The following is a 17,124-nucleotide window of genomic DNA, read 5'->3' on the forward strand; positions in this document are numbered from 1 at the left end:
AAATTTATGTAAATATGGAAATACAATGATATGAAGTAATGGCATAATGATTACTAATTAAGTTGCAATGAAATCCGTATTTCCTACAGTGAAATATTTTATGACGAATATGAGAAATTGTTTCATAGGTAATGGGCCACAGGAGGGCACTCTTGGCTTTTACTTAAGAAACAGAACTATTTACTCTCCCTATAAGCCATAATTCATTCTTCCCAATGAGAACCAGTATTTTAAAAAGACAGTTCTGCAGCATTAATATTTCTACTGAGGAATAAAACCTTTAGGTTTTTCAAACAATCGGGTATCTGAGATTGCTTTAATACAAAAAATAAATGTTTCAAAATCCTTCATTTCCAAGATATCAAAGTTCTGGGTTTAGTCAACAGAATAAAAACAAACATTAAAAGTATTGAAGACATAATGAACTATAAACCATATTCTACCAATTTGCAGACAAGAAAACAAATCCAGAGAGGTTTAGATATGTGTCCCCAATTTTTAACTGCATTTATTTTCCTACCACTTAAAAACACATGGGTATTTAAAAACAGTGATATCTTAGAGCAGAACTCCACATATTTAATAGCAAAAACAATCCAGGAACAGAAACAATCCAAGTCATGATCCTTACCAGAGTCATGTCAAAGAAAGCAGATGAAGAATTAAAAAGCTTAGCCCCCTCTTCAGTTGTGATACTGTACCAAGCATTGGAATATTTTCAAACCCTATCATATCTTGATTGTCTTTAATGTGTCAAGATATGATACTGTATAAATCTGTCCAATGTAATCTGTTACAAGGAAAACAACTTCATCTACATTTATGATCATCAACTCATTAAGAGCCAGCATGAAAATGATGCTGGAAATGAATGCCAACAATCATAGAGACCTACTTTGGTTTATTTTTTAATGTAAAAAGGAGAGATGAAAATCTATAGAAATTTTACAAGCTATTACTTGGCTTTATCACTACACTTAGGTATTACCACCTACTTTTAAGTCTTTTAGCTGTTGTTTGTGTTGCTAATATTACAATGACAGTGAAACTTTGAAGTTTGGCCATTTCTCAAAATGAGAACTTTTTTTTTTTATTTTTGGTGTTTATGTGGTTAAGTATCACAGAACTCACTGTGTACTTTAAAGAATTCTAAGATATATATGCACCTTATATATTTAGAATACATATATATACACATACACATTTATATGTAATATATGTATCTAATACATATTTATCCTTTATGTTTTTCCAGCATCATTTTATAATCCTTACCTTCGAAATGTGGGTGAGGCAATGTCTGGATACTTGGATCCTGGCTGCCTGAGACCTTGTGCACCACAGGCGCTGGCAGAGGTGGGGCTGGATTTGGGGGAACCTGACAAAGAAACACTTTCTGAATCTGAGACTGCTACTTTTTCCTTTTCCTTGTCTGTTTGGTTGACGGTGACAGGACTTGAGCGCCCTGACCCAATTTTAGTTGGTTCTCTCAGTTTTGAGGTGGTGGCCCCAGCAGACTTGCTGCTGACATTGGAATCAATACTGCTAGTACTGGATCTGTGGCCACCTCGACCAGGAATGCCACTGGTGCTGGATTTTGAAGGGCGGGGCAAGCTGCGGTACTGCAGGCTTGTCTTTGAGCTGACATGCAGCACAACATCATCCTGATTCTGTGAACCATCCAAACTGGTTTTTCTTCCTGCATTTGACTTCCCACCAATGGCAGCAGATTTTGGAATTTTGCCCAGTGTTGCAGAGCCACTTGTTATGGTTGCTCCACTGCTAGTGATCATGGCAGAGGACCCTACTCCACTTGGTTTCTTAAAGCCAAAGGAGCTCGTGGCAGTCGATCTTCCAATGCCTGAGGGGGGCTTTTTCCCTTCATCTCCACTGCTTTTTCCTGCATCTGAAGGAGACCTTTGTAGAGATGATCCTTTCAGGGGAGTTTTTCCTTTCTCAGAAGCTTTGGCATCATCAGTTTTCCCTAATTAATGAGAAATACACAAATATGTGTACTTGTACAATTTAATATCACAACACTTCTTGAAACAATGTGTTAAATGTGAATCCTTCTTTACATTGCTTCTTTTCTTATATGTATTGTCTTAGATCAAAACTCTAATATATTGAGAGGACTGAGTGCATAGCTACAAAAATTTGGCTGTCAGAAGAAATCTTATGAGAGATGGAAAAGATAAAATGAAAACATATTTTTTGCTATTTGTTAATGTCTTGTATTTTGCAACTCTCTTTATAAGGATAGTACTTAATCCTATCAAGCTAATTACTAGAAAAAGAATTCATTTGAATATCTGTGTGATGATTATATTTGGAGTATCCTGTTAATTAGTACTTCAGTGGGACTATTGACATTTAGGCACTACTCTAAAAATAGGGGAAGAGTCTTTTTTTAAAATAAAAAAAAAGTATGGGACAATTTTGAAGAATTATTTCATTCTCTTCTTTCATGAAGTCTGATGAACAAGCAATGTTTCAAATCTCCAGCATTCCAACTGGTTCGTGTCATTGTTTTTGCCTCTCAGAGTTTGAAGTGAAATTCAGTGGCATATTTAGGGTAAAAATTCCAAACTTTCATTAAAAACTCAGAACAACAACAAAAAACTTTATCGTTACTTTAGCAACCTAATTTTATTTTCCCATGACCAGAAATAACTGTGGTAAAGTAAGGCATCCAGTACCCCTAGATTATAAGGGGCCTCTTGAGAGAATGCCTAGATAGAAGCCCTACTTGGGTTTCTATAACGAAGTTTGTGAAATGTACACAGAAAAACTATTTAACTATTTGACTCCATGTTTAATATGGATAATAATTTGATTGAGAAATGCTATTGTTAGAGAAAACAAAGATTGAATGGAAACAATAAAGTAAAGCACTTTTGCAGAAGAGCTGCCAAATGACAAGCCTACCAGGAGTTTTGAGAGCACTTGTTCCAGCTTTCTGCCTAGATGCTGCTCCTCCTTGGGCAGACATGCCTCTTCTCCAGGACCCTGTCTGTGAAACGGACAGGGAAGCTTTCTGCCCTGCCTTCTCAGGGTCTTCAGGAAGTCCAGAGGACACAGTCTTCCACTTGCCAGCAGCATCCCCATGGCCGTCAAAATCTTCTTCTGTTTTTTTCAGTTCCTCAGGACTATCCCAGGTCTCATCTGTTGTGGAGCGTTTCTCTGAATCTGTCTTTGGCTATAAAGAAAAGTATTACAGAAAAATTTTATGTAGAAAAATTTATAAAGTGTGATTTGGGGCAATGAAATGTACTTTCTGATAACTGGATAAATCCAGAGATTCTTCTATTTTGATTCATCTTCATTTATGTTTTGTTAATTTTAGCCACATAATTCCCACTTGCAGTTATTGGAGAATGTCAGAATAAATAGGTGCAGAAAACCCCAATTAAACGCTAGAGAAAGGTAGAAATTTTCTACAGCAAATGTAATACGAAAAAGTAAGAAGAGGTAAAACTTAACGATGTAATGTTCATTTTTTATTTACCATTCACAAGAGATCCAGTAATATATTTCAGAGATCAATATAAAATTGATCAAGTATCTAAAATTAGACTATGAAAATAATTGTTAGATTCTTAAACAAATATATTAATATTATAAGGAGAGATGCTAATATAAATCTTTCTGAATTAGATTATAATCAATTGACTATATATTGATATATTACTATATTATTATTTTAATGTACTATATTAATATATAATTTTATGTAATATATTAATTTTACATATCATGTAGCCTGGGTGTGTAGTTATCTACACACATATATTAAATATATTAATAATGAATTAATTAGTAATATACACACCATATAGCCTAGGGGTATAGTTATCTATACAAATATATTAATCCATTATTATTATGCAAATATATTAATTCATTATTCAATATTTAATTAATATATTTGTGTAGATAACTACACCCCCAGGCTATATGGTATGCACATTACATATACATATATATGTAACCTGCTTCTGTTTATTCAAAATAATCTGAAGTGCACATTGTTGCCCCTCCAAAGAGTTGTGATTTTGGGAAAGACTAAGTTTAAAGATACTTCAGGGTTCAGGAGTGGCAAAGGGAGTCCTTGTTATCTCTGTATTTTCCAGTTTCTGTGATTATTATGGGTTGAGACTGTGTGCTATCCCTTAATCTACTATAAAGTTATTTTGGGGGAAGAAACTGGCTGAAGCACTGGAAAAAAGAAAGGTGGTAATTCTCACCTGAGTGTTCTTCCTGGAGGGTACGGTGATGTTGGAATAAGAGCTGACAGAGGATGTGGTGTTCAGGTCGTCAGTGCTGATGTTATCAAGTGTGTCACTGAGACCACTGCTCACTGAACTGCTGTCATCCCAGCTAAAAGCAAGACATGCAGGAGCAATGCATCAAATACAGGATGCTCAATGCAAGTCACCTATATTTCCATGCAACATTGATAATGCATTAGTAAGGCAATCCTTTTTTTTTTTTTTAATCTTATGAAAAGTCGCTTACTTCCCATTTTGGGAAAATCATGTTTATATAAACTGAGGGTCTGCCTGAGAATAACCTTACCTGATATTTGGAAAGAATCAGTTTCTAGAGCAGTGTCCAGGTTCCAGAAGAATGTGTGTGAAATGAGTGAACACACTGATACAACTACTGCATGGTTTCAGGAAAGAGTAATATTACAGCTGACTTTTTACCCCTAAAAATTCAACCAGGAATCATAAACCATATAAAAATTTATTCTTTGTTCTAAAAATCAAAAACTTGTGCTGCAGTCAGAAACCAGAAAATCATTCATCATTCTTCCTCCTAGCTTAGTAACTACTTTCAATCATACACAGAGTCTTATTGGATGAGTCTCAGTATTCTTCAGACACCAAGAATATTGAGATTCATTCAGTCATAGCATTTGTCCTGACATCCCTCACATTTCTGTCCCAGATAACATACAGTATTCTCTTATCTGGCCTTCATGCTTTTGATCTTTCCCAATACAACTTTATCTGCTAACATAGAATCACTGATCAAAACTTCACATCTGGCTATGTCACAACCTTGCTCAACATCCTTCAAAGACTTTTCCTTTCTCAAACAGTGGTTGCTAAAATAAAATGCCCCTGTGCCACACAGTGCACAAGGAAATCCATTTGAAATATAAAATAAATAGCTAGAATTCTGAATACAGTATTACATATTGTACTAACTGTTACATACTGTATTAATGGCAGGGACATACTTTAAGAAACACATCATTAAGTGGTTTTGTTCATTGTGAGAACATCATAGAGTGTACTTACGTAAACCTAGATGTTATAACCTAACTACACACCTAGATTATGTGGTACAGCCTGTTGCTCCTAGACTAGAAACCTGTACAGCATGCTACTGTACTGGATACTGCAGCCAACTCTAACACAATGGTGAGCATTTGTGTATCAAAACATATCTAAACAATGAAAAGGTACAGGAAAAATATGTTATTATAATCTTATGGGACCACAGTAATATAGGTGGTCCTTCATTGACCAAATGACTGAAATGCCATTCTGTGGCAAATGATTACATACTTATTTTTAATCTAAAGAAGAATAAACCAAATATGCTGAATTAATATCATGTGCAGACTAACATAGGCACCTTCATTTGGTCAGTGCATCAGATGATGCAGAAATAATGTTGAATAAGCAGTGTAAGCTGAAGGAAAATGAGAACTCCACAATGTGAAAAGGTGGACCACAATTCTCTCATTTACTGGCTGGTTCTCAGTTTATTGTGATGTATAGTTTTTATTAAGTAGCATGATAATAAACTAATACAGTAAATTGGTACCAGGAGTGGGCACTGCTATAAAGATACCCTTGCCTGTGTTCTCTCAAATTAATCTATGCAAAATGAATAAACACATTGTATGTGGATAAAAGATAAGACAATATTTATCACGAAAGCACAAACCACAAAGAAATGTTGAACTGATACTTTTATCTGCTCTTCTATATGTACTGTAAGAGCTACATCATAAGTCCAAAATAATAATAATGTGTTTAGATCACATATGAAGTCAACTAAGACATAATTATCAGAAAGAATTTGAAAATTAAATTTCTAGAATTATTGTTAAGGCTGATTCCTCCCTAGGTGTGTATTTCGCTTTAAGTTTTAGCTTCTGAGAGCATTATTCATCATAATTATTAAAGACATTTATAAATCAGATTATCAATAACAATTATATTTTTAATAGGAGCAAAATGGTATTTTGCACTACTACAGCACTCATCTGTCATTTGTGGTTGCTCAAATCTTTTAAATCTTCCCTACATCTTAATTTGATAATTTCTCATATCACAACTGATACGGTTTGGGTGTGTCCCCACCCAAATCCTCTCTCGAATTATAGTTCCTATAATCCTCACGTGTTGTGAGAGGAACCCAGTGGGAGGTAATGGTATCATGGAAGTGTTTACCCTCATGCTGTTCTCATGAGAGTGGGTTCTCACAAGATCTGATAATTTTATAAGGGGTTTGCTCATTTATAAGGGGAAGAACCAATGAGCTCCTTTTGCTCATTCTTTTTCTTTCTGCCACCATGTGAAGAAGGATGTGTTTGCTTTCCCTTCCACCATGATTCTATTTCCTGAGGCCTCGCCAGCCATGCTGAACTGTAAGTCAATTAAACCTCTTTTCTTTATAAATTACTCAGTCATGGGTTTGTCTTTATTGGCAGCATGAGAATAAACTAATACAGTAAATTGGTACCAGGAGTGGGGCACTGCTGTGAAGATACCCAAAAATGTGAAACTGATGTTGCAATTGGGTAACAGGGAGAGGTTAGAACGGTTTGGAGGCCTCAGAAAAAGCCAGAAAGATGTGGGAAAGTTTGAAACTTCCTAGAGACTTGTTGAATGGCTTTGACTAACATGCTGATAATGATATGGACAATGAAATCCAGGCCAAGATAGTCTCAGATAGCGATGAGGAACTTGTTGGGAACTGGAGCAAAGGTGACTATTGTTATACTTTAGCAAAGGGACTGGTGGCATTTTGCCCCTGCCCTAAAGATCTGTGGCATTTTGAACTTGAAAGAGATGATTTAGTGTATCTGGCAGAAGACATTTCTGAGCAGCAAAGTGTTCAAGATGTGAAGCATTCAGTTTTATGTATTCATAAAGATATGGTTTGGAATTAAAACTTATTTTTAAAAGGGAAGCAGAGCATAAAAGTTTTGAAAATTTGCAGCCGGATGATTCAATAGAAAAGAAAAACTCATTTTCTGAGGAGAAATTCAAGCTTGCTATGGAAATTTGCATAAGGAACAAGAAGCCAAATATTAATCAATAAGACAATAGGGAAAATGTCTCTAGGACATGAGAAGGGTTATGGCAACTCTTCTTATCATAGGCCCAGAAGCCTAGGAGGGAAAAATGGTTTTGTGGGTTGGGTCCAGGGCCCCCTTGCTGTATGTACTATAGAGACTTGGTGCTCCGAAACCCAGCTGTTCCAGCTGTGGCTAAAAGGGGCCAAGGTACAGCTAACGTCATGGCTTCAGAAGGTGCAAGCCCTAAGCTTTGGAAGCTTGCACATGGTGTTGAGCCTATGGTTCCACAGAAGTCAACAATTGAGGTTTAGAAACCTACGCCTAGATTTTAGAGAATGTATAGAAACGCTTAGATGTTCAGGCAGAAGTTTGCTGCAGGGGTGGGGTCTTCATGGAGAACCTCTGCTAGGACAGTATGGAAGGGAAATGTGGGATTGGAGCCCCCACACAGAGTCCCCACTGGAGCACTGCCTAGTGGAGCTGAGAGAAGAGGGCCACTATCCCCCAGACTACAAAATGGTAGATCCACCTACAGCTTGCACCCAAGTGCCTAGAAAAGCTGTAGATACTCAACACCAGCCTGTAAAACACCCTGGAGGGGGATTGTACCCTACAAAGCCACAGAGGCAGAGCTGTCCAAAGTTGTGGGAGTCCACCTTTTGCATCACCATGACCTAGATGTGAGACATGATGGAGATCATTTTGAAACTTTATGTTTTATGACTGCCCTATTGGATTTTAGACTTCCATGAGGCCTTACAGCCCCTTGGTTTGGTCAATTTATCCCATTTGGAATGGGTGTATGTACCCAATGCCTGTACCCCCATTGTATTTAGAAAGTAGCTAACTAGCTTTCAAATTTACAGGCTAATAGGCACAAGGGACTTGCCTTGTCTCAGATGAGACCTCAGACTTGGACTTTTGGGTTAATACTGGAATGAGTTAAGACTTTGGGGGGACTGTTAGAGGGGAATGTCTGTGTTTTGAACACACTAATACAATGACCTTTATCACCCAAATATAGGTTATAAGAAGCTCACATTTCCAGACTCCTTATGGACACCTATAGCATGTAGCACAGGGACTATTTATCACTTATAGCCAAGAGGTCACAAATGAGAAACACAATCTTCTGGTAAGCAAGGTGGCAGAGTCATTTGATTCTTTTCTATTACCTAGCAAAGTTATTCAATTATTTTCTATCAGCACTGGCAGATATCTAGCCTCCAGTTTCAAGTGTCAGAGGTGTCAGTGGGGGTAGCAGTGAAGCCCTAGGGTTATGATTCACTAATAGCCTGCAAAAGACTGGTTCTATAGTCATCCTAATAAATGAGAGCCTCTAAAATAGTTTAATTCCTTAAATTAGCCAAAGTAGATTATTTAGTTTGCAACTTGGAGCCCCCAAAAATACATTTATAAATTAAAAAATAGATATTTCTTTACTATACCATTTTTATATTTGTATATGTTGAATAATGCATACAATATCTTTTCATAGGAATATATGCATATAAATTATAAAAACACAAATATATACACTTTGATGACCATTGCCTCAGGTAAAGCTCAGGCTCTTTGAAAAGACACATATCAGGAGAATAAGAAGACTACCTATGAACAGGAGTAAAATATTTCCAAAAGAAGTATCTAATAAAGAACTGTTATCCAAATACACAAATAATTCTGTAAAAACAACAAAAAAAACAAATTGATTAAAAATGGGCCAACAACCTAACAGATAACTCACTAAAAATCAGATATATAGACGGCAATTAAGCATATGGAGAGATGCTTAATATTATATTTCACTAAAGAATTGCAAATTTAAACAGTGAAATACCCCACCCATTAACAGCCAAATCCAAAACAACACTGCCACCAAATGCTGGTGAAGATGTAGAGAATTATAAGTCATTGCTTTTTGGTATACAAAAAGGTACAGACATTTTGGAAGACAGTTTGATAGTCTTGGGTAAATACCTAGAAATGTAATTGGTGGGTAATATTTTGAGTGAATAAAGAAATTGAAAAGGCTTTTTTTCAATGTGGTTTTAAAATTGTATAGTCTTACTGAAAGGAATGAGAACATCCTTTCATATCCTTGTCAACACTTGGTATTGTCAGTCTCTGTAATAGCCAGTCAAGTAGTACCTCATTGCAATTTTATTTTGCATTTCTCTGATGACTAATGATGTTGAACATTATTACATGTATTTATTAGAAATTTGAATGTATTTTTGGTAACATGTATGTTCAAATCCTTTGACCACATTTTTTTTTTGGTTGTCTTAACATTAATGAGTTTTAATAGGTTTTCTAATTTTTTGATTTTTAGTATCTTAGTGAATTTTATTTCATTCTATATGGCATTAACATAAACAAGTAGTGGTTCTTATAGTAGTATTGACTTAATGTCTATCCATCTAAGTTAACATTGTCAGTGAATGATATTGGATTAGTATGTTATTATTTTTATTTGTAAAAATTTATGGATAATACATGAATTTTTTTTACCTTTATATAATGCATAGTGTTCAAGTATTTAGGTGTTCATCATCTGAGTATAACACATTTTGTTAACTGTAGTCACTGTACTCTGTTATCAAGCATTGAATTTAATTCTTTTAACTGTATGTTTACACCTTTTAACTCTCTTCTCTTCATCTTCCCTCATACCCTCCATTTTAATTTATTTCAGCAATGCTCTGTAATTCCAGTTACAGGAAATTTCCTTTTATAAATTCCTAATTATTTCATGGTTCAATATTTTGATGTTATCACAAATGGTATATTTAAATTTTTAAATTTCAAATTTTTCTTGTTAGTAGATAAATACAATCGAATATTGAATCTTGGCTTTGTATGCTATTATCTTGCTAAATTCCCTAGTTCTAGATACTGTATTGATCTTTTGGTCTTCTCTTTATACATGTTCATGTCAACTATGAAAAAAGGCAATTATACTTTTTCTTTTCTAATCTGTATATTCTTTATAATACATTTAAATATATTAATGCATCAACAAGATGAAAGCCTTTTATTCATACCTGACAGTTTTTCCTCTGTGATGAGATTATTGCCTAATATTTAAGTCTAGGAAAAATAACTTCGGAAACAATGCATTAAAAGGAAATGGAAGAAACAATAGAAACATAGATTAGATTATTAAGAAAATATTTGTCAGAAATTTTGTAATATTATAAAATATAAAATTACTATTTATATCATATTCCAAATGACTTCAGAATGAATAAAAGTAGAGAATATTTCATTAAATATATATTTTTGTTCTCTAGACAAGAAAGACTTTTTACATCATAAAGCAATAAAGAGAATAAAGATACCAACTTGACTAAAAAACCTTTTCTATATGTTGCAAACATTATCTGAAAGAGAAAAGATAAAATGCTGAAAAGGTTTGCTAAAATGTGTAGGAAAATCCTTAAAGTTCTTGCTATCTTAACCTCAAATAAACCAGTAATAATAATACTATCTTGTCCACAGAAAAATAGACAAAATTTTTTAATAGAAAATTCACTAAGAGGCCGGGCGCGGTGGCTCAAGCCTGTAATCCCAGCACTTTGGGAGGCCGAGGCGGGTGGATCACGAGGTCGAGAGATCGAGACCATCGTGGTGAACATGGTGAAACCCCGTCTCTACTAAAAATACAAAACATTAGCTGGGCATGGTGGCACGTGCCTGTAATCCCAGCTACTCCGGAGGCTGAGACAGGAGAATTGCTTGAACCCAGGAGGCGGAGGTTGCGGTGAGCCGAGATCGTGCCATTGCACTCCAGCCTGGGTAACAAGAGCGAAACTCCGTCTCAAAAAAAAAAAAGAAAAAAAGAAAAAAGAAAATTCACTAAGAAAGGTTTCAAGTATTCCAAAAGTATGTAAGGAAATCGAGCTTCACTAATAATTAAAGGTGTTAGATAATAAACAATTAATAAAGAGAGAGTCCTTACTAGTGACTAGATATCACTCTAAACATTTTCTATAGTAATTCAGTTAATTCTCACACCAACTCAGTATGATTGGTACAATTATTTCCACTTTATAGGTTAGAAGACTAAGGCACCAAGAGATTAAATAGCTCACCTAAATTCTCATATATAGTAAATAATGGAGATGGGTTTTGAACCAAATGTCTCTGGCTGCATAGCACAGTCATTTAACTACAATAATAAAATGCTAATAATGATATACTATTTTTGTCCCATCAAATTAGCAAATAATATCTTAAGTATTATCATTAATGTTGTCAGTTGGTATAAGACAGACACATTTACTAAATACTGTCATAAATACTGGCAAAAATGTTGACATTATTTGGCAATATGTATCAACTATTTTAAAATTATTTGAATGTTTGATCTAGTGATACTGTTTCTAGGAATCTATCCAAAATAAACAATCAGTATTGTGAACAAAAACTCATTTAGAAAGATATTTATCCCAGTATACTTTTTTCTTAGCAATTAAAAGGAATGAACCATTGATAAAAAAAAAATGACACAGATGAATTTCAAATGCATTATATTAAGTTAAAGATGCTAGATTCAAAAGGCCACATACTGTATGATTTTATTTATATAATATTTTAAAAAAGAAAAAACACTATAGGGATTTAGGACACATCAGTGATCAGGAAGACTTGTGGTAGTGATTACATGGTTTGATGCATATGTCAAAACTCAGAACTGAACAATAATAAAACACACATTTTACATGATATTAAGTAAATTAAAAATATAGCTAATGAGCCTGTTGGAAGATTATTGTTTGAATACAATAGTGCACTTAGAGTTCTGGATTCACTCCTGGATTCACAGTTAGAGGTAGACTTGATTTAAAACAAATATGTTACAGACTCAAGGTCTTTTGCCTGTTTTTTATGATGAGGAATTCTGCAATATTAACTAATTATTAAAATGAAATCTGAATATTTAAAATTGATTCAAGAAAAATGATATTTGTAGGTAATTTTTAAGCACACTCCTCTTTTCTGATGTAATAGCACTTAATATAGCAGGTATTCAAGTTGTGCTCTTTGATATTTCATGTTACTGGGGCTCTCAACTGTCTTACTTACACATGTACATATAAAAGAGATAGTTTGTTTACATAAACAACCAATTGTTATACTTCAGGTATTTAACAGTAACCTCGGTTTCAAAATTTTCCATTAATCGATGAAATACACTTACTACTGAATCTCCTAGATGTACTCTGCTCTCTATAACTACAATCATAAGAATGCTGTTTACCAGGGTGAAATTACTTCTGATTTTTATAAAAACACTTTTTCACTTCTAACTTTTTAATAATGTATTTTTTTTTGTTTGTTTACGTTATTAGAAGCAAACCTATAAGAAATCCATGTGCTATGGTTTGGCTCTGTGTGCCCACCCAAATCTCACATTGAATTGTATTCCCATAATTCCCACGTGTTGTGGAAGAAACCTGTTCAGAGATAATTTGAATCATGAAGGCTATTTCCCCCATATTGTCCTAGTACTAGTGAAAAAGTCTGACAAGATCTGATGGTTTTATCAGGGGTTTCTGTTTTTGCATCTTTCTTGTTTTCTCTTGCTGCCACCATGTAAGAAGTGCCTTTTGCCTCTCACCATGATTGTGAAGCCTCCCCAGCCAGTTCCACATGGAACCTCATTTTTTCACTGTTGATAAATACATACCTAAGACTGGAAAGAAAACAAAAATGTTTTTTTTTTCTTTGTAGTCTTAGGTATGTATTTATCAACAGTGTAAAAATAGACTAATACAGTAAGTTGGTACCAGTTGAGTAGGGCACTGCTGAAAAGATACTCAAAAATGGAAGCAACTTTGGAACTGGGTATGAGGCAGAGGCTGGAACAGTTTGGAGGGATCAGAAGAAGACAGGAAAATGTGGGAAAATTTGGAACCTCCTATAGACTTGATGAATGGCTTTGACAAAAATGTTGATAGTGATATGAACAATAAGGTCCAGGCTGAGGTGGTCTCACATGGAGATGAGGAACTTGTTGGAAACTGGAGCAAATGTGACTCTTGTTATGTTTTAGGAAAGAGACTGGTGGCATTTTGCTCCTGCCCTAGAGATTTGCGGAACATTGAACTCGAGAGAGATGATTTAGGGTATCTGGCAGACAAAATTTCTAAAGCAGCAAAGTATTCAAGAGATGACTTGGGTGCTGTTAAAGCACTGCATTTTAAAAGGGAAACAGAACATAAAAGTTTGGAAAATTTGCAGCCTGACAATGCTATAGAAAACAAAAACCCGTTTTTTGAGGAAAAATTCAAGTGGGCTGCAGAAATCTGCATAAGCAACAAGGAGTCACTGTTAGTCCTCCAGACAGTGGGGAAGATGTCTCCTGGGCATGTCACAGGTCTTCATGGCAGCCCCTCTCATCACAGATCCAGAAGCGTAGGAGGAAGAAATGGTTTTGTGGGCCAGGCCCAGGGGGCCATGCTGTGTGCAGCCTAGGGACTTGGTGCTGTGTCCCAGCCACTCCAATCATTGCAAAAAGGGGGCAAGGTACAGCTCAGCCCATGGTTTCAGAGGTTCCAACTCCCAAACCTTGGCAGCTTCCACATGGTATTGAGCCCGTGGGTGCATAGAAGTCAAGAATTAAGGTTTAGGAACCTCCACCTAGATTTCAGAAGATGTATAGAAATACCTGGGTGCCCCGCAAAAAGGTTGCAGCAGGGGTGGGGCACTTAAGAAGAACCTCTGCTAGGGCAGTGCAGAAGGGAAATCTGGGGTTGGAGCTCCCACAGAGTCCCTTCTGGGGCACCACGTAGTGGAGCTGTGAAAAGAGGGCCACCGTCCTCCAGATTCCAGAATGGTAGATCCACCGACAGCTTACATTGTGTGCCTGGAAAAGCTGCAAACACTCAATACCAGCCTGTGAAAGCAGCTGGGAGGGGGGCTGTACCCTGCAAAGCCACAAGGGCATAGCTGCCTGAGAGTATGAGAACCTATCACTTGGATCAGTGTGTCCTGGATGTGAAGCATGGAGTCAAAAGAGATCATTATGGAGCTTTAAAATTTGACTTCTCTGCTGAATTCCAGATTTGTATGGGACCTGTAACCTCTTTGTTTTGGCCAATTTCTCCCATTTAGATCAGATGTATTTATCAAATATCTGTATTCCCACTGTATCTAGGAAGTATCTAGCTTGCTTTTGATTTTACAAGCTTATAGGTAGAAGGGACTCATCTTGTATCAGATAAGACTATGGACTGTGAACTTTTGGGTTAATGCTGAAATGAGTTAAAACTTTGGGGTACTGTTAGGAAGGCATGATTGGTTTTAAAAATGTGAGGACATAAGATATGGAGGGGCAGAGGCAGAATAATATGATTTGGCTCTGTGTCCCCACCCAAATCTCATCTTGAATTATATTCCCATAATTCCCATGTATTGTGGGATGGAACTGGTGGGAGGTAATCTGAATCATGGGGGTGGTTTCTCTCATACTGTTCTCATGGTAGTGAATAAGTCTGAATAGATCTGATGGTTTTATCAGTGGTTTCCACTTTTGCATCTTCCTCATTTTCTCCACCACATAAGGAGTGCCTTTCACTTCCCACCATGATTCTGAGGCATCCCCAGCCATGTGGAAATGCAGGTCCAACTAAACTCCTTTTTCTTCCCAGTCTTAGGTATATCTTTATCAGCAGCATGAAAACAGACTAACACAGTAAGTCCATGTAAACACTGTTTCTGCATCCTCTTGAATGCTTTAATTATATATTGTTATTTAGAAACATAACTATAGATATTATGACATTTGTCTTCTGAGAGCTCTAGGTCAATGGTATTGGAACATTAGGGAACAAAAGCCTGAGGTATACTACGGTGTTTGTGGAGGCTCAAGCAACTCCATCTTGGATGCTAACCCACCATGTTGACTTGCTGATTAACCCCTGTTCTGGGAAGGCATCCAACATTTGCAGTTCATATATTGCCCCTTGTTTAAGAACACCTACTTACCATAAATCCTGCTCTTAGGTCAAAATTGCCTTGAAGTTATCATATTTTAACTGTTCTGCACTGTCCTTTTGAATTACACATACTCTTTTGCTATAGTATATAAGCCCTGGGTTTGAAGAATACTGGTGCAGAGAACCACCATCTCATCTTGCTGCTGCCTGAGACACAGACATGGCTTCTCTTTTTAAGTCTCTATTAAATGGTCTTTCTGACAAACTGAATATGCCACCCTCTTGTTTGGCCTCTCAGATACCTAGAATTTTAAGGGTAGGTTTGCATAGACCTGCCCACTGCAGAATGTGTTTCAATCTTCTTCTTCTCCTTCTTCTTCCTTTTTTAATGGATGAGAGGTTTCCATATAGCCCAGGCTGGCCTTGAACACCTAGCCTTGCCTCCTCATGCACCAGGAAAACAGGCCTGATCCACCACGGATCCCTATCACACATACTTCTTATCTTCTTGCTCTAGTCTCTTAGCAATTATCATCACTCATCATACTACATATATAATAAGCTTATCATTTTTATTGTCAAAGAACATATGAAAATTCAAGAGAGTTAGAAATTTTTGTATGTCTGGTTCACTGCTATATTTTCAATTTTGAGAACAATCCCTTGCATGTAATAGCCACTCAGTCAACACTAGCATAATAAATCAATTAGTAATGGCCACCTGCCTGCCAGATTCTTAATGCCGATGGTAGTTATCTAACTGCACTCTAGATTCTCAACGATGACTAGGTTATTGTACACTGAATTAGATTATTGGATGCCACCCCTGCTTGTATCTTAGTCCTCTAGACAACACTTTGATTTATTGGACAGCTCTTGAATCAGGTCTTAATTACCTTCCTCCACCCGACTCCCACTCTAAACTCCAAATTAAAGCTCACATATCCTTGGTTTTATTTTTTATCACTTCAAAAAGTGAAAAAGACAAATTCTGAATTTAGATTTTCCATTGGCAAATAAGGGAGATAATTTAATTAAAGTGTTCATTGCAGTCCTTAGAACCTGTGAGCATTCACCAAATATTTAGGATGACACATAAAATGTCTCTAGACATAGACACTTAGATGAAAGATTTACATTTATTCCACAAGCATCTATTATAAAATGGGTATATTTAAGGTATAAGTGAAGTAGCAGAAGCAGGAAAACTATAAAGACTGGGGAAATGAGGGTAGAAGCTCCTAAAATTTTATTGGCATGCCAAAGGATCAATGTCAACTTTCTCATGAGATATAACATACCCAGAAAAATAATATGTTCTCTTCCAACCTACAAGTTGGCCAACAGTATAATAATATATTGTAAAGTAAGTGTTTTAAAAATTTTATAAAATATTTCTTAAGACAAAAATAACTGCTTCATGGAAAGTAAAATGAAGTAACTTTAGATATTTGTGAGATCATTTTGTGAAAACTTCTGGGTATACTTCTTGTTTTCAGGGGAAAACTAGGTAATGCTTGCATAACAAAATCAAGACACCACTGATAAAACATTGTATCACATTTCAGTATAAATGCTTCCCCAATTTTCATGGTAATTTAAACAATACCCAGAAGGAGATATATTTTTAAAAATATGTTATAGAATATTTCCATATTATTAGGCACAATTATCTTTGAAATAATAATTTAAAATATCAAGAATTAACTGTTAGGCTTTCAGTTTTAGCATCAAAACTTTAAGTCAATTATTTTCTCCTGAAAACTAAATGAGCCCAGAACCACTTAGCATACCTTTTATATATCAGCAAACACAATGCACTACCTGTCAAGTTTGAGCATTGCAACCACTGAA

The 17,124-nt window shown here is 35.8% G+C and overlaps 1 protein-coding gene across 9 annotated transcripts in view; it reads right to left on the minus strand.

Moving 5' to 3' along the window:
* Positions 1-17,124, minus strand: part of NAV3 (neuron navigator 3) — an 850,089-nt gene that overhangs the window by 90,085 nt on the left and 742,880 nt on the right. For all 9 annotated transcript variants that reach the window (XM_074402523.1, XM_074402524.1, XM_074402522.1 and 6 more), the window contains 3 exons: positions 4,248-4,380; positions 2,929-3,199; positions 1,276-1,984 (listed from right to left, as the gene is read on the minus strand). In XM_074402523.1, coding sequence (XP_074258624.1) covers positions 1,276-1,984; positions 2,929-3,199; positions 4,248-4,380 — 1,113 coding nt within the window. The remainder of the gene's footprint in view (positions 1-1,275; positions 1,985-2,928; positions 3,200-4,247; positions 4,381-17,124) is intronic.

Source organism: Saimiri boliviensis, chromosome 7 (genome assembly GCF_048565385.1).
Source record: "Saimiri boliviensis isolate mSaiBol1 chromosome 7, mSaiBol1.pri, whole genome shotgun sequence".
NCBI lineage: Eukaryota > Metazoa > Chordata > Mammalia > Primates > Cebidae > Saimiri > Saimiri boliviensis.